The following is a 19,667-nucleotide window of genomic DNA, read 5'->3' as shown; positions in this document are numbered from 1 at the left end:
TGCCTTCCAGTGAGGCCACATGAGCTTTGATCTGGGCGACCGTCTCCTGGCCGGTCACCTCGAGGGTGTGTAGTTCCTCCGAGCCAGGCGGTGGTGGTGCATGCCTTTAATCCCAGCACTTGGGAGGCAGAGGCAGGCAGATTTCTGAGTTTGAGGCTAGCCTGGTCTACAAAGTGAGTTCCAGGACAGCCAGGGCTACACAGAGAAACCCTGTCTCGGAAAACAAACAAACAAACAAAAAAAGAATTGAATACTCTATTCATTATAATTGAAAGCATTATCTCAGAAAATGACTGATATTATTTTTCCATTTTAAGTAAGCGATTTAATACTTATATACTTTTAAAAACAGTTCTTCAAACTGAAACAAAAACACCAGAATGCTCTTAGCAATGACATTTTTTCTTATATGCAAAGCCCTGCTGCATATTTTGAGAGAAATAAATAAACAGATATACCCACCCTCAAAGACATTATATAGGGAAATATGCCTTAACATCTCTTATTTCTACATCCTGGATAAAGGTAAAAATGTAATATAAATTTAGAATATATTTGGTTCAATGCCTACTTGTTCATGAATATCTTCTGAAATAAGATTACATATTTATCTTAACATGCTATTTTATAAAAATATTAATTTAAGTGATTATATATTTCAGAAAAACAAGTATAATAAAATTTTAATAGAAATATAAGTTAGCACAGCAATAATGAATTTATGTATTCTTTAGTAATAATTCAAAATGAAAGTATCAAAAGTATCAATAAATGTATGAACAAATATATGTATAAATATACTATATTTGACATAGATAATGTAATAAAATGTAAGAACTTATATTACAACAGATATTTAGTAACCAACTTTTGTTTTATATCTTATTCTGTATAGAAAATCCTGGATAATAATGAGTTATATAATTATGTTATATTCTTCCTTCTAGGCATACCAATTCATGTGAAAAAATATAAACTTAATTGAAAACATAACTCAACATTAAAATATAAGAATAAAACCAGATACACTGAAAGTAATAGAAAAGAAAGTGAGGAAGAGCCTCAAGCACATGGGCACAGGGGAAATTTTCCTAAACAGAACACCAATAGCTTATGCTCTAAGATCAAGAATTGACAAATGGGACCTCACAAAGTTGCAAAGCTCCTGTAAGGCAAAGGACACTGTCAATACGACAAAATGGCAACCAACAGATTGGGAAAAGATCTTTACCAATCCTATATCTGATAGATGGCTAATATCTAATATATACAAAGAACTCAAGGGTTAGACTCCAGAGAACCAAATAACCCTATTAAAAAAAATGGGTTACAGAACTAAGCAAAGAATACCAAATGGCTGAGAAGCACCTAAAGAAATGTTCAGCATCCTTAGTCATCAGGGTGTTATTATGCAAATCAAAACAACCCTGAGATTCTACCTCACACCAGTCAGAATGGCTAGGATCAAAAACTGAGGTGACAGCAGATGCTGGCAAGGTTGTGGAGAAAGGGGAAAACTTTTTATTGCTGGTGGGATTGCAAGCTGGTACAACCACTCTGGAAATCAGTTTGGCGGTTCCTCAGAAAATTGGGCATTGTACTACTAGAGGACCCAGCTATACCACTCCTGGGCATATACCCAGAAGATGCTCCAACATGTAATAAGGATACATGCTCCACTATGTTTATAGCAACCTTATTTATAATAGCCAAAAGCTGGAAGGAACTCAGATGTCCCTCAACAGAGGAATGGATACCAAAATAATGTGATACATTTACAAAATAATGTGATACAATGGAGTGCTACTCAGCTATTAAAAACAATGAATTTATGAAATTCTTAGGGAAATGGATGGACCTGGAGGATATCATCCTGAGTGAATAACCCAATCACAAAAGAACACACATGGTATGCACTCACTGGTAAGTAGATATTAGCTCAGAAGCTCAATATACCTAAGATACAATCCACAAACCACAAGAAACTCAAGAAGAAGGAAGACCAAAGTGTGGATACTTTGATCCTTAGAAGGGGGAACAAAATACTCATGGAAGGAGTTGCAGAGACGAAGTGTGGAACAGAGAGTGAAGGAAGGACAATCTAGAGACTGCTTCACTTGGGGATCCTTCCTATATACAATCACCAAACCTAGACACTATTGTGGATGCCAGCAAGTGCTGGCTGAGAGGAGCCTGATAGAGCTGTCTCCTAAGAGGCTCTGCCAGTGCCTGACTAATACAGAAGTGGAGGCTCAAAGCCATTCATTGGACTGAGCGCAGGGTCTGCAATGAAGGAGTTAGAGAAAGGACCCAAGGAGCTAAAGGGGTTTGCAGCCCCATAGTAGGAACAACAATATGAACTAACCAGTAACCTCAGAGCTCCCAGGGACTAAATCATCAACCAATGAGTACACATGGTAAGACTCATGGCTCTAGCTGCATATGTAGCAGAGGATGGCCTAGTTGGTCATCAATGGGAGGAGAGGCCCTTGGTCCTGTGAAGGTTCTATTCCCCAGTGTAGGAGAATGCCAGGACCAGGAAGCGGGAGAGGGTAGGTTGGTGAGCAGTGGGAGGGGGGAAGGAATAGAAGTTTTTCAGAGAGGAAACCAGGAAAGTGGAGAACATTTGAGATATAAATAAAGAAAATATCTAATAAAAAAATTAAAAATCAAATGACACAAGAAAAAAAGAATTATTTTCTGATAAACAAATACATACACCAAAATATATACTTTGTATACACACATATATTTTATGTGTAGTATCTGTATATACACATTGCATATGTATGTATATACTTCTGTATATAAATATGCTCTATCTTCATTCAATTCCAAGAACATACTAGTGTAATACTAAATATGAAAGTCAAAAAACTGAGCATCACACAATCTATAATGAAGTATCTTCTGGCTACTTTTATGTTTAAAAGATTTAAGAAACACATTTTGAAACATAAGCAGAGAATTTCATACTCAATATAAATATCAATCCTATAATATCACTTATCAGTCATCATTCACAGAACCTTACATGATAAAGTCTAAATGGAAATTCACAAAGCCAATAGCTATGTGTTTGGCACAGAAAATACAGGGTTAAATACAAGAAATCAAAAAAATTCAAGAAATCACACAATACTCATTAATTAATCATTTCATTTTAATTGGTCTGTCTTCTTTCCTAGCTATGTTATCCTAATACCTAGAATCTGATTACATCTTTGATAGGCCAGGACTTGGAGCTGTTAAAACTTTATAATAAAATTTCACTGCAATTTAGTTTATTATTTTTAAAATATGTTTATACTTATGACTTAGCTTAGATATGGACAAGAAAATATAAAATAGAAACTTACTACTATTATTCTCCTAAATGATCATAGCAATAAAAATACTCCTAAGGACAGATTGCTATACTCATAGATCAGTGAATGGATCAAACCTCTTCAAAAAAGATCCTTCTTGCAGTAGATGGTAAATAACACAGAGACCTGCAATTGGACAATGTGCTGACAGTGAGAGACTTTGGAACACCCAGCCTTGAATGGGATGTCTATATCAAACCCTTCACACTTAAGCTCAGGGGCCAATGTGGAAGAGAATGTTAAACTACTGTTAGGAGCCAGAGGTGGTAGATGACTCCAAGGAAAGAGTGTCTTCTGGATACAGCAAGGCAGATACACATATTAAGTCAGAGACTGAGACAGCCTGCACAAGACCTTCCCAAGTTTGAACCAGCCAAGCTTCCAGCATGGAAAAAGGGAAGTGGGCACAAATTTCCATCCCTTACCAAGAAGCTATTTCCAATTGATACCTGTAAGTAGAGGCAAAAATGGTTTTCTCCAATGAAGTATTACTGGGCATATCAATCGCCCTCCACAGTAAACTCCATGCTCAGGAGTAGCTGGCCAACACAAAACAGAATCCATGGGTTTTTTCTTTTGTGTGTGTACCTTTTTTGTTTTGTTTTTGTTATTTTTGTCTCTTTTTTCTCTGAAATTTAGTAAAAGTAGATTTTAAGTGTTTTCACTAGGAAAAAGAAGTAATCATATGAAATAACTAAGTAATAATTTGTGGTCACTGTATACCTATATAAATGCCAAGTTTTACACCTTAAACATATGCAACTTTTTTAATAAATTATGTCTGCATAAAGCTGGAAGAAAAAGAAAATGTGAAAAAAATTTCACAGTAGCAAAGATAAAATGTAAAGCTTCAGAATATATATTATATGCATATATATATGAGCATGTATATGGCAAATCCATAAAGAAATGCAAAAGAATAAAACAAATTTCAAGAGAGTGTTTACTCGAGGGACTTGAGGCAAGGTGATAAAGAGTTTTTACTTCAAGGTCCCAGCATCTTCATAATAGTGTATCTTTACTGTACAGATTAATCAAGAATGTTAGTCTTACTGTGCTTCAAAGTGAGCAAATATTTCTTGGTGAGACATTCCATCATAAAAAAAAATTAAGTGAAGTAAAATGACTTTTTAATTTTTTTATTTACATTTCAAATGTTATACCCTTTACCTGCTTTCCCCTCTGCAAACTCCCTATCCCATCCCCCCTTACCCTGCTTCTATGAGGGTGCTCCCCCACCCACCCACCCACTCCCACCTCACCATCCTAACTTTCCTCTACACTGGGGCATCAAGCCTTCACAAGACCAAGGCCTCGCCTCCCACTGATGCCAGGTAAGGCCCCTTCAGCTTCTTCAGTCCTTCCCCTAATTCCTCCATCAGGGTCTCTGTGCTCAGTCCAATGGTTGGCTGTGAGCCTCCACATCTGTATTGATCAGGACCTGGCAAAGTCTCTCAGGAGACAGCTATATTAGGCTCCTGTCAGCAAGCACATCTTGGCATCAGCAATAGTGTATGGATTTGATATCTGCATATGGGATAGATCCTCAGGTGGGGAAATCTCTGGATGGCCTTTCCTTCAGTCTCTGCACCACTCTTTGCTCCTGTATTTCTTTTAGACAGGAACAATTCTGGGTTAGGGTGGGTGGCTCCATCCTTCAACCAGCGGGTCATGCCTAACCTCTGGATATGGTCTTGACAGATTCTCCCTCCCCTATGTGTAGTATTTCAGCTAATGTCCTCCCCGAGGGGTCCTGGGAGCCTCTTGCTTTCTAGGCATATGGAACTTTTTGGTTGCTACTCCCAGTTCCCCATCCCCCATTGCTCCACATCTCTGTTCAATTTCCTGACCTTCTGTACATCTCCTCCATCTCCTCCCATACCTGATTCTTCTCCTCTTTTTCCCCTCTCCCTCTTCTCTTCCTCTCAAGTTCCTCCACCCGCTACTTACCTTGATAATTTTGTTCACTCTTCTAAGTAGGACTGAAGCATCCACTCTTTGGTCTTCCTTAATTTTTAGCTTCATGAGGTCCATGAGTTCTATCATGGGTATTCCATGTTCTTTGCCTAATACCCAATTATCAGTGAGTACACACCATGTGTGTTCTTTTGTAACTGAGTTACCTCACTCAGGATGATATTTTCTAGAACCATCCATTTGCCTGAAAATTTCATGAAGTTATTGTTTTTAATAGCTGAATAGTATTCCATTGAGTAAATGTACCACATTTTCTGTATCTGTTCCTCTGTTGAGGGACATCTGGCTTCTTTCCAGCTTCTGGCTATTATAAGTATGGCTGCTATGAACATAGTGGAGCATGTGTCCTTATTACATATTGGAGCCGAGCCCAGGAGTGGTATAGCTGGGTCCTCAGGTAGTTCTATGTCCAATTTTCTGAGGAACCACCAGAATGATTTCCAGAGTGGTTGTACCAGCTTGCAATTCCACCAGCAATGGAGGAGTGTTCCTCTTTCTCCACATCCTCGCCAGCATCTGCTGTCACCTGAGTTTTTGATCTTAGCCATTCTGCCTGGAGTGAGGTGGAATCTCAGGGTTGTTTTGATTTGCATTTCCCTGATGACTAAGGATGTTGAACATTTCTTTAGGTGCTTCTCGTCCATTCGAGCTTCCTCAGTTAAGAATTCTGTTTAGCTCTTTTCCCCATTTTTTTTAATAGAGTCATTTAAAAGCGATCTTCAAGAAATGTCTGAAACTGTGCTTACTATCCAAAAACAGATCAATTCTTTGGCAGCTGTGGTGCTAAAGAACTGACAGGAACTAGGTGTCCTAAGAGCTAAAAAAGGTGGTCTTTGCCTGTTCCTCCAAGAAGAATGCTATTTATACTTCAACCAATCTGGGATAGTAAAAAATAAAATCCAGGAGCTACAGTCATACATAAAAAATTTCAGAGACCATGAGACCTCTAGTTCTGGGATTTTTTAAAATCCTATATGGAATTGGATACTCCCCTTTTTAAAGACTCTCCTAGTCATCTTCCTGGTATTATTATTTGTTCCTTGCCTCAACAATCTTGTTTCTACATTCCCACAGAAGAGCCACTGTCAACTGAGGAACCTGATATGAACATTTGCCAAGTAGGCTTCCCCCTCCATTTTTCTTTCCTTCTCTTTATAGTAACAAGAAGGGTGGTATGTTGGCATTAGGACCTCCCAAACCTATGATATCACAGGTGACAGTGTGACCCACAGACCTGTTGCTAAAATAACAGCCACCATACTCTCAGAATCCACTTGGCTCACCTCCCACCTTAACCTGCATTATGTCATTATCTATATATATGCAAGGGGAATGCCTTTCTCTCTTTTCCCCTCTTCTCTTTCTACTGCCACCTTCTTCTCTCCTCTCTCTCTCTCTCTCTCTCTCTCTCTCTCTCTCTCTCTCTCTTTCTCTCTCTCACTCTCTCTTTCTCTCTCTGCCCTCTCTATCTCTCTCTCTGTCTCTCTCTCTCTCTCTCTCTCTCTCCTCTTACACATGGAAAAAATAGAGTCGTTTGGCTCTCTGGAGTCTAACTTCTTGAGTTCTTTGGATATTTTCTTTGCATATGTGCATGTGTGGATGCATAAGCTTGTGAAGGCCACAGGTCGATCCTGGCATCCTGCTCTGGTGCTTTGCACCTCATTTTGTCTTTTTTGTTAAATCGGGATTTTGGTGGTTTCCTACATGTACATGATATCTTCTGGTTACCTCTTTCACCTCCATCATCTCTTAACTCTCTCCCACCTCCACTAAGTCTCCCCCAAAAAGACCTTTTTCTACATTCAAGCCTTTTGTTTTGTGACTTCCTGAGTTTAACCAGGCCTGTCTGGTAAATGTGAATGGCTGGAGAACTAGCCACAGGCTCAGTGGTTTCACAACTGAAGACAATGACCTTGACAATGACCTTGATGGTGACCTTGACGGTGACCTTGAGACCTATCCACCTTATTCTCTATTTTTTACATTTATTATTCTTTGTTCAAATATTTTCCCTCATTTGCAAGCACAGTTCATTACATAAATGTGGAGGTCACCGGACAACCTGCAGGAAACAGATCTTTTTTCCACTGTAAGGAACCTGAGAAGTGAGGACAGTCCATTGGCCTTGGTGTCAAACGCCTCACTCAGCCTGATGGCACAGCATAGGCTTGTGAGCCCGCACCTTACATTGTGAGACAAGGTTTTCTACTGAACCTAGAGCTTATCATTTTGCCTAGGTTGGCTAGACAGTTAACTCTGGATCAACCTGGCCCTACATCTACCCAGGGCTGAAGTTATAGATGAATTCCACACCTCATTTTTAATTGCAGGATAGAAAAATAATTTCAGGTTCTCATGCTTGGTCCAGGAGAGATTCAAGCTCTAAAAAAAATAATACCTTACCAAATTCTCTGAAATAAATTAACTTCTTTTTCTTTTTTATTAGATGTTTTCTTTATTTACAATATCTCCTTTCCCAGGTTCCCCTCCAAAAGAAAAAATAAAAATAAAATAAGAAAAAAAATAAAATAAAATAAAGAACAAAAACTAAAACAATCCCCTGTTCCCTACCCCCTCCCCCTGCTCACCACCCCACCCTCTCCCACTTCCTGACCCTGGCATTCCCCTAAACTGGGGCATAGAACCTTCACAGGGCCAAAGGCCTCTCCTCCCACTGATGACCAACTTGATCATCCTCTGCTATATATATGCTGCTGGAGCCTTGAGTCCCCCCATGTGTACTCTTTGGTTGGAGTTTTAGTCCCTGGGAGCTCTGAGGGTACTAGGTAGTTCATATTGTTGTTCATGCTAAGGGGCTGCAAACCCTTCAGCTCCTTAGGTCTTTTCTATAGCTCCTTCATTGGGGACCCTGTACTACAAATTTCAATTTCCAAATCAAAAGTACAAAACCATTAACAGGAAAATTCAATACTTGAATGTTTTGTTGCACCCTCTGTAGATATGAACACAAGCACAACTGTCCCTGTTTTTGAAGTGAGGTATAGATTACATCAGATCTTCATCGTCTTTGCATAAACGCACTTCCTTCTGTCCAAATAACCAGCAAGACTGGAGCCTTTAATCCTCAGCACTGTCTCAAAATACCAATAATGTTTTATAAAAGAAACAAAAGTGAAGGTGATAAAGTTCCATTGAGGATATGCAAAAATGACTGTGTCCTACACTGAACAGACCTTTAGTACAAATACTAGTTTTCATTGGGAAAAAAAAAACTTTAAAAACCAGCTAAGCTATAAGTTTTAAAATAAATAATCAGTCATTAGCAAAATCAAATTCAAAATTTACAGCAAAGATGATACAGTCAAAATAAAATAGGTACATATATAAAAGAATAATAATCAGAAACAAACTGATTTTCACCTAAACTGATAACTTTTGGAATAGAAATGCTTCTAGTGTTCTATAAATAGCTGAAATTTTTACTGTCTTTATCCTTAATAAAGAAAACAAAGAAATGTTCATACTATAAACATTGCTATGTCAAGCTCTAGAAGATTACATAGAAAATATTTGAATACATGATAAATGTATTAGATACAAATATTTTTAAGTGTGAGTATCTCTGAGATATATCTACTTAATTATAATAACTAAAATAAAATCCTACCTGAAACAAGTTTTCCTTTTGGCCCATGCCATTGGAATGATGGGTCTACCAGCTCAGTATTTCTCAGCTGTTGGGTTACACATAGCACATGTGGACTCTTTTGATGAAGCATAACATACACGCTCACTGAAAATACAATATTAAAACATTCCAATAATATTTTATGTTCTTTGTTGAATAATATCTTACATTTTGCAGTTTGTGTTACATTCTCTGACACTTCTTTGGCTCCTATTACTTGCTAACTTAATTTTACTGTCTCCATATAATTTCATTAAAAAGCACCCAGTGTGTTTTATTTGACTGTGTATGTATATATAGTCATCCACATGTGAGATTATGAGTGTATATAATTAACATGAATGTAATATATTGATGTTTTTTATTCAGAGCTCATGTAAACTCAAAGTATAACTACAGTGACAGTAATAAGTTAATTCAGTATCTACACTTCATATGTGTTCTAAAAATATCAGACATGAACATAGGGCATATATACATTTAGATGAATCTCCTTTCTTTTACATTTTGGTAAGGGAGAGATCATGAAAATGCATTATGAACTGTACTAAGGTTGAATTTAATAACTATTTTTTTAAGATTTATTTATTATTTATTTATTATAAGTATACTGTAGCTGTCTTCAGATGCACCAGAAGAGGGCATCAGATCTCATTACAGATGGTTGTGAGCCACCATGTGGTTGCTAGGATTTGAACTCATGACCTTTGAAAGAGCAGTCAGTGCTCTTACCAGCTGAGCCATCTCACCAGCCTGAATTTAATAACTATTAGTCTAATAAATAATTTAATAAAATCCAGTTTAGAAGTGTTTCAGCTATCCAATTTTATACAAAACTATAAAATTACACAGAGTAAATTACAAGTTTTATTTGATTCTCTCTATTTATAATACCTTTCTTTCATTATTTCCTCATGAAGTTATTTGCCAAAAAAAAAAAAACTACCCTTTAAATGTTCCACAGGCAGCTTCTGATTCCATTCAACATTCTAATCCTGCTTTCCTCTTATTTCTGTTCTTTGTTTCTCAGGTTATACCTCTTTCCATCTTCTATAAGAAGTGTTCACACATCTTTGCACCTTGCCATAACTTGTGGCTGACATCTAATCTATCAATTACATGTATCTCACTTCTCCATATCCTATATCATTCTCAGACCACAGCAGTCCTCAGGATGACCCCTTTTTATTATCACCGATTTTATTCTTGTATCAACCTAGTGTCTCTTGATCTTTGGAAAGTGAGTATAAGTCTCTCCTGCTCTGGCTCTGATAGACCTAATGCCATTACTGTGACTTGCCTGTAATCTTCCCACTAATTCTTGTGATTTTAATCCCAGCAACTTCAATTGAGTTAAAGAGCTTCTCAGCACTATCAACAGACCAGGACAAATAATATTCAATGACATCAACAATCAAAATGCAGAACATTTTCAAAGTGAACAGATGTTAGCTACTAATGAAACAAGACCTCTAGGAAGAACATCATCTGCCTCCAGAAAAAAAAAGTAATTAGAACATACTATTATAATCATGGAAATGCAGAGTTTAAATTTTTCTGGACATTTTAGTAACAGTTTAGGAAAGTACAACCAATAAACTGACAATTCTCATAAAAATATATTCAACATTTATTTATTTCAGAGAGATTCACAGGAAATAAAGATATCCACATTTCTTATTTATTCATCAGTTTAAACTGTCACACAACACCCACACACAGCTTCAGAGTTATCAATAACTGATCAGCACTTCCCAATGTGATCATATGTGTCATTTGAAGTAAAGGCTCTAAGGACTTCCATTTCTCTATAACTATACTCAAATACAAACTATCCCTTGGGAAATAAAACTTTATTTTTGTGTCATGGCCTATTGGCAATAAGACTAGGGCCCTTGTGGAACAGTTGTCTATAATGGAAATATGGATAATGTGATTCTGTGGTCCTTCATATACAGAAAGTTGAACAGTGAAGAATGTTACTTGTGCAAGTCAGACTCTGATACTATATAAAGGTTAACAGCTTTTCCAATAAATAAAAAGCTCTTCTATGGCTACAAAAGGGAGTATGCCACAGCTGACAGGTCCCAAAGGTAAATGGAGTACAATTATAACATTTAAATAAATTCTATTACTATACTTAGAATATAATCAACACTTAGAATATAATCTGGGATGATGCAAGCAACATCCCAGAGTGTTTGTTTTAAGAATCTTTTAAATACTGATTTTTACAATGTATTTATACATATTTAAAGCAATTCTATTAAAAGAAAGTAAAGAAAGTAATAATGAAAAGTAGAGATACAAGAAGCTGGGAACAGATCTACACCAACGTCCAGCTTATACCACTCCTGAGCATACACTCAAAAGACTCGATATCCTACCACAGAGACACTTGCTCATCCATGTTCATTGCTGATTTATTTATAGTACCCAGAAACTGGAAACACCTTACATGTCCATCAGTGGATGAATGGATCAAGAAAACATGGTACATTAACACAATAAAAGGTTACTCAGCTTTTGAGAACAACAATAACAATAAAATAAAAAAACTGAAATCATGAAATTCCCAGGTAAACAGATGGAACTAGGAAAAAAAATCATCCTGAGTGAAAGTAACTCAGACCTAAAAAGACAAATAAGGTATGTACTCTCTTACATGTGGATGTTAGTTTTTAAGTCTTTGATGAGCAGACTTCAGTGTGTGTGAGTGTGTGTGTGTGTGTGTGTGTGTGTCCACAGAGGTTAAGTATTCAGTAAGGAACTAATGGGAGGAATTTCTCTAGAAAGGGGAATTATAATGTGCAGTCATAGGTAGATATGAGGGGAGTAGAATGGGAGGAAGAATCAGAGAGAAGGGAAGAGGGGGTAATGGAAGGACTATAAGGAAGAACAGCTAGAACTAAGTTCACATGGAAATCTTCTAGAGTAGAAGCTTCTCAAAATAAATAGATATGTGAAGGAAGCCCAAATGGAATCACTAAATAACAGGGAAAGACAAAGCCCAAACTAAATATCTCTCACCACCAAATCAAATCTCCAGTGCAGGAATAGGTTACAACTAATTGAGTTGTTGGCCAAAGAGGTCCCAAGGAAATCTCTGAACAATCCAGGCTCTATTTCCAAGGTTATTAGTTGCTCTCCACAAACTGATGGCATGACCCTATTGATGAAGGTAACACCTACATAACTCATGAACATGAAGTGGAACTGGTGCCTACCTATAGCCTTCACCAACCAATGTTCATGGTACTCAAAGGTACTCTACACTCTTCCAAGGAAAAAGCTAACCAGTAACCCATCTGGAACCCCTGCAATCTACAATGGTGATCCATCTGTATTAAACAATAGTGCTGTAGTGGCACAAAAGTTGTCAAGAATAACCAATCACTATCTGATTAGATTTAAGACCCACTCCATGAGATGAAAACCCTGCCTGACATTGCTCAGGTAGCCAAGAACTTGAGAATAAATGGGCTATGGACCTAGGGGATAACCAAATATTATTGTTCTGCTAAAGGAACATAGCAATAAAATTACTCCTAACAGCATTCTGTTATACTCATAGATCATTCTTGCTCAGCCATCTCCTGAGATGCTTCCTACTTCAATACACAGGAACAAATACAGAGACTGACCACTAGACAATATGCAAAGAGTGACAGACCTTGGAATATTTAATCCTAAATGGGATGTCTCAATCAAATTCCTCTTCTCAGGGCTCAGTGAACCTTGCAGAAGAGGAGGCAGAAATATTGTTAGAGCCAATGGGGATAAAAGACACCAACAAAACAAGGCAGCCTAAACACAGCAAGTCTGATGCACATACACGTATGAACTCACAGAGACTGTCAGCATCTGTGAACAGGGCCTGCATATGTTTAAGCCAGATGGGGTTCCAGTGCTGAGCAGAAATAAGCCCCCACTTCTAACTTAGAAGCAATGTCCAGATAACAACTGCTTACACATGAAAATTAGTTTTCTCCAATGGAGTCTCACTAGGTATGCAAGCCACACTTAAGGGCAGGCCCCATGCCTAGCAGTAGATGGCCTACAAAAAAACATTCTCAATGGTATCTTTGGAGGTCTTTTGTCTCATAATTCTTTGTCTGGGTATTTTGTTGTTGTTGTTGTTTTGTTCTGTTTTTAACCTCAAACACCTTTTCTTATATATTATGGTTGTGTTTTTGTGGAATCTCTCTGTGCACATGGACATAGATTATATATATGTATATATATATATATATGTGTGTATATATATATATATATGCAACTGTATGTGTTCCCATCCCCTTTGTCCATTTTTCTCTGTTTGCTTTGTTCTATTATGTTTAGTTTTCCTACTTTTGGGTTGACTTGGTTTGGTTTTAACTGTCTGTTTTCTAATGAGATACGGAGTGTGGATTTGCTGGGACTTGGGGAAGATATGGGAGGACCTATAAGGAGAAAAAACTATTATCAGACAAAAATCTATTTTCAACAGAAATTAAAATTATAAAAAAGTTATACTAATTAAAACATAATAATGTAGTGTTTGAACAGATCAATGAGTCTAGAGAAAACAGCATAAGGATGGAAATGGTATCTTTAGATGCTAGAAACAAAAAGACATCTAATTATGATCAAAAAGTTAACTTAATATATAGACAAAGGTGAAATTAAATTTATACCTTATGTTATATACAAAAGTAAATTCCAGATATCCTGATGGCCTAAAGTCTAATCCTTATTTAATTAAAATTCAAAACAATATTTTATCTTTGAATTATCAAAAAATCCTTAGTGGTAAAAGTACACATAAAATATTAATTCTTTAAATAATAATTTCTGTTAATTCTATACAGCCTAAGATAACAGATTTAATTTTAAGAAGTCACTTGAAAAACCAAAGATAATCAACTAGAATAAACAATACAAATAAAAAGTAACTCCTTCAGTTGAAGAGGTTTGCAACCCCATAGGAAGTAAGACAATATCAACCAACCAGACCCCCCAGAGCTCCCAGGGACCAAGCCATCAACCAAGACGTACACATGGCTCCAGCTACATATGTAGCAGAGGATGGCCTTGGCAGGCATAAATGGGAGGAAAGATCCTTGGTCCTTATGAAGGCTCAATAGATGCCCCAGTTTAGGGGAACCAGGGGCGGGAAGGTGGGACTGGGTGGGTAAGTGGAGGAACACCCTCATAGAAACAAAGGGAGGGAGAATGGGATAGGGGATTTCTGGGAGGGGGAATACCTGGAAAGGGGATAACATTTGAAATGTAAATAAAGAAAATATCCAATGAAAAATAAGAGATATCATATAACATGTATATAGAGAAAATATCTAATAAAAATAGAAAAATAAGTAAAAAAAAACTAGACTTTAAGTGCTAGAGAGATGGCTTGTTGAGGTTAAGAGCCCTTTAACCTTGTTGCTGCTATGACAGAGGATCTGTGCTCAGTTCCCAATACTCATATCATGGCTCACAAGATCTATAACTCTAGTTCCAGGGGATCCGATGTCCTCTTTGCTCTGTAGGTACTAGCATAAATGTAGTACACACACATACATGTAGACAAAATACACATACACATAAAACAACCAAATATTTTTTCTTTATATCGGGATAACCCTGGATTACCCATTTCTTGATGGTAAATACCTAAAGTGAATCTACAGCTTGGCTGGTGTGAATAGTTGAACTGTCTACAATAAACCTGGGTTTACTGGTTAAAAAAAAAAAAAAAAAAAAAAAAAAAAAAGTAACTCCTTCAAAAATACAATTAAGCAAAATCATGGATAAAAGCAACTTAAGCTTTGGCTTAGGAGACATGGAAATGCTGAGTAATATTCTATACTGTTAGGATGTGGGCAGATGGTTGCACTAGACTCAGCTACCTGAGTTCTGACTTATGTATGAGTGACAAAAACAATTGGGTCCTCTGATTTGGAACCTCTACCTCTAGATGAAATAGATCCAAACTCTTTGAGGAAGTATGGAGATAGACATATAAAATGGCCTTTATCTCATACACCATAAAATGTAATGAACTAAGGCCCAATAAAAATGTAAATAAATTCCCAATAAGATTAATGTCTGAGTGACTAAAAACTGAACTCAGTTCAAAATAATAAATAAAAAGTGAACACATTAATGAGGATCACAGACAGAACAAATAATAATAATAATAATAATAATAACAATAATAACAATAATAACAATAATAATAATAATAATAATAATAATGTCAAGAAACAGACACCGAAAGACTTCACAACACCAGGAACTCAAGGAATTACCATAAAACACAAGGCAGCCAGATAATGTGAAGCCAAGATATTTAAACTTTAATACCAATCGAAAATATATTAAAAATAATCAACCTTTTATATAGCCATTACCTGTAGAATTCAAATGTTAATTTTAAGAATAAATTTAATATTTTCCAAAATGATGAGGCAATAAAAAGCAGATCAGTTACATAAAAAATGTATAATCCAAGTGTAAAATATGCAGCAGGTGAAATCAATGAAAGTAGCATAACAATGAACAATAAAAATCATCTCATTTACAAAACTGATGAAAATAACAATTTCTAGAACTCTTGGAATTAATCAAAAACTTTTACCAACCTAGAAATATTTTTTTTTAGATATTTTCTTTATTTACATGTAAATTTCTCCATTCCCAGTTTCCCCTCCAAAAAACAAAGAAACAAACAAAAACAACAAAAACAAACCCCTGTTGCCTCCCACTTCCCCATGCCTGCCACCCCGCCCTCTCCCACTTTCTGGCCCTGGCATTCCCCTACCCTGGGGCACAGAACCTTCACAGGGCTGAGGTCCTCTCCTCCTATTGATGATCGAATTTGCAATCCTCTACTATACACATGCTGCCTGAACAAAATATTAATATAAGAAAATCAACAGTGAGAATCCAAAGCTCAGACCAGCAGGCAGAGCGCTGCCTCCTGCAGCTTTTCCTCTCTGGTGCAGATGTCAGTACTCTTTCCAAAGTGCTTTGGGAGATGGCAGAAAGCTTGGAGGTGGGCTGTTCCTAGGGACACAAGCCAGGGACCTTCTGGAGCAAGGAGGAACCTTCCCAACCACTGATCACCAAAGTCAAGAGCCAAGAGAAGCTCTGAGTATACACAGATGCTTCTACAATGCCTGTAACCTTAAGTTTACAACTAACCCTGACAAGCTGGTCCAACTCTTACCCACATCCAGGTCCAACCTAAAGAGCGGGGATGAATCAGACTCCAGCAAGGATTCACTACCTCCCAACACCTGGCAAGCCAATATTAGAGAGCATGGGAAACTTCTCCAAATCACCTTTCCCCCCCAACTTTTCTAAATCTTTAAAGACCTTTGAATTATATTTATTCTTTAAATAACTAATGTTGCTCAGGTATTTTACTTTATTTTGAATCAGATATTTTGTTGTCTCTGATTCTGTTCTTCAAATTCTTTCCTTTTTGGCTTAAACTTTATTTAAACTAGCTTTCTTTCATTTTGTTCAACCTTCACTCTTTCCTACTTCCTTTTCTTGTCCCACCCTTTCTTTCATTTATATTTGTATCTCTTTGCTCTACTTAGTATTTATCATAGTTTATTGTATTTTACTGATTTTTTTCTTTTCTGTGGTTATTGTTGGTATGCTATTTGACTTTGATTTTAACTATATTTCTGCATTTGGTTTATTTTGATATTCCTACTATTATAAAATTTTGTTTTCTCCTATATGAGTAGTATTGGAAATTGAGCCTTTAATCTCCTTCATAAGTATGTCACTGTGAGAACCCCTATAAGAATAAATATCTATTCCTACTAATACATAAATTACAACTTAGAAACACACACACATAAAAATTAAGAAGAACCAGTAAGAAAAATTACTTCTCTAAAAATTCCAAAGCCCTTAATAACTACATCTAAAGATACTAAAATGGCTAAAATACTACACAAAAAATTCAAAAGTCTTGCTTTATAAAAGATCACTAAATAGCATTTAAATATACAAAAGAAGTCAATTTGAGACCTGGATGAGAAAGACAACAACCTAGACAAGAAAAAATAAACAAAAAACCATAGAATTTTGGAAATAAAAAAAATCAAATGAATTAAATAAAAAATATCAATAGAAAGCATTACCAATGTACTAAAATAGGCAAAAAAAAAAAAAAAGGAATAACAAGAGACTAAAGACTAGGTTCAAAATTAATATACCCACACAACAACAAAGGAAAAGCTAACCAAAACAAGAACCTCTGTAAGTTTCATTAGAAATTTAGAAAAAAGATACAAGAAGAAAAGAAAAAAACTACTGTTGTCATATTATGATTACAATACCAAGAATAGAGACACAAGAAAAATTACTCAAAACTACAAGGGAGAAGCACCAAGGTAACAACAGCATATTTCTCAGTAAAAAATCTAAACTCTAGGAGCATATGGAAATGTTATACACACACACACATATATATACACATATATACATATATATCTATACATATAGATATAGATATATATATAAGAATGGGTAACAATTGATACTCAAGTTTTATTAATTCAGCAAGCCAGCAAATCGCTCAGATGAAGAAAGGAGAAGTTAAATACCTCTCAATAGTAACCTTAAATGTAGACTGGAGACTGACTGGGATAGTTTTAAAAATAACATCCAACTACTTTCTCTATTAAAAAACTGTAATTTCCCCTCACTTGCAATCACCCAGACTCAAATAAAATGATGGAAAATGATGTTCCAATGGAAATTTAAAACAAAATAGGGGTTTCTACCCTCATACCTAACAAAGCCTATCCAAGTTAAGTCATAAACGAGAAGGATACAGGATACTAACTAAAGTAACAAACTTTCACAAAGATGAAATAATTATAAATAGATGTGAATTAAATATTATATTACCTAATTTCATAAAACAAACATTATTGAACATAAAGGTAAAGACAGGGCAAGTATTAATGGGTAATTTCAATACTTCATTCTCATTAGCCAGTAGATTATTCAGAGTAAATAAGTAAATAAAAGGAAGGCCAGGATTAAATTGATAAAATGAATTTAACAGGCAGCCATCTATAGGATATACTGTGGGAATGTGACAGCCAGCTCTAACCTGAGGGCACTGTGTTTTTTTCTGGTCCAGAAATGAGCTCCTCTCTCCTGGTCATTTGAGGAATAACCTACACCGGTTCCCTGTGGTGACTAAATGCTTAACATACAGCCAGGCATGCCTTAAGGTCCATTGCCCTTTCATGCTGGATGCCTGGGAGATCCCAGCAGCCTGCAGGTGAAGTAAGAATAGGATAATGGCTATGAACTATTAACAGCTGCCTTTGCTTCTGTACAGCCTGCTCACCTCAACGCTATGGGAAGGGGATGAAATGGTCTTTTATTACTATGCAGCCAGGAGGAGGCAGGAGGACCAACAACAACTGAGGGAAGTAAAAATTTTCCTTCCTAGTTGTGAATTCCATGTATAGCTGTTATGCACATCTTTCTGATGTCTGCCTTGAAAAGCCCACCTTAATCACGCCCTCTTCTGCATATTATGCTGTCTGGCTCTAAAGCTGCCATCCTTCTGTTAGCGGAAAAATAAATTCACTTAATATAAGTTTGAATTAAGTCTAAGGCTTTGGTCATTCCCAGTGGATTCAAACGCCACAGCAACATTACCCAACAGCTGTGGAATACCTTCTAAGTAATCCATAATCTTTATAAAAATACAGCACATTTTAGACCATAAAGTTTCTCTTTTTATCATATTTAAATAACTTTTATTCAATGTTTAATATTACAGTCTTGAAAAAGTTCTAGAGATGCATTATCTATGGAAAAGCAAAAATGTTTATGATACTCAAAATTAAGAACAGTGGGCAACAAGTGAATCTCAAAGTCTCCTCAGTATATAATGAGCAGTATTTTTCTTCTTTTCTCTACTGTGTAAATTTATGTCTTCCCTTCAGACACATGAGTGCATAAAAATTCAAAATAAGCTACTCTTAATAAAAGCAAGTAACACGATAATTTCATCTATATTGTCAGATTATGATAGAATAATGAAATCTTGACTCATCTGAGTCATTGAAGAAATCAATGGGAAATTTTTTAAATCTCTTGAATCAAATTAAAATGAAAACTAGTCATGATCCCTAGGATACTACAAAGGCAGTCATGAAGAAGTCTGTAGCTGTTAATTGCTTATATTCAAAATTCAGAGAGAATTTAAATAAGTAACTTAATGGTGAGCATTAAAGTAATAAAAAACAAACATAAACAAGCCAAACCCAAAATACAAAGATATGCAGACGAAACATGGAGCAGCTGGGCAAGGCAGGGAAATAGGTAATGAAGACCTTGACCACTCACTCCCTTCTTGCCTCCAAATATAATGCATCAGTCTCACCCCCTAGCTCTAAAATATTAACATCTGCAGCAGCCTTCCCTGCCCCTGCCCCTGCCCCTGCCCCTGCCCCTGCCCCACCTCCTGTGGATCCCACAGATCTTCTCTTTCAAACCTTCCTCTCCCAATCATTTGCTTTTTCCCATTCCTCAACTCCAGCAGGCAGCCCCTGACAACCACAAGCCCCTCCTGCCAGGGCAGCAGGGGGGTTAACTGCACATCTTCACCTCTCCTTCTGCTCCTCCAGTCTCAAATCCTT

At 36.5% G+C, this 19,667-nt stretch overlaps 1 protein-coding gene and 1 non-coding gene across 3 annotated transcripts in view; both read right to left on the bottom strand.

The window, feature by feature from the left end:
• Zpbp (zona pellucida binding protein) overlaps positions 1 to 19,667 on the bottom strand; it is a 142,728-nt gene that overhangs the window by 102,770 nt on the left and 20,291 nt on the right. For both annotated transcript variants that reach the window (XM_031338565.1, XM_031338566.1), the window contains exon 3: positions 8,974 to 9,099. In XM_031338565.1, the coding sequence (XP_031194425.1) occupies positions 8,974 to 9,099 (126 nt within the window). The remainder of the gene's footprint in view (positions 1 to 8,973; positions 9,100 to 19,667) is intronic.
• On the bottom strand, positions 10,969 to 11,097 carry LOC116071735. The gene has a single exon (XR_004111111.1). It is a non-coding gene; the product is annotated as a small nucleolar RNA SNORA24 (small nucleolar RNA).

This window comes from Mastomys coucha, unplaced genomic scaffold, assembly GCF_008632895.1.
Source record: "Mastomys coucha isolate ucsf_1 unplaced genomic scaffold, UCSF_Mcou_1 pScaffold22, whole genome shotgun sequence".
In the NCBI taxonomy this organism is placed as follows: domain Eukaryota; kingdom Metazoa; phylum Chordata; class Mammalia; order Rodentia; family Muridae; genus Mastomys; species Mastomys coucha.
Note: the sequence above shows the minus strand (reverse complement) of the source record. Positions and strands in the feature narration are given on the sequence as shown.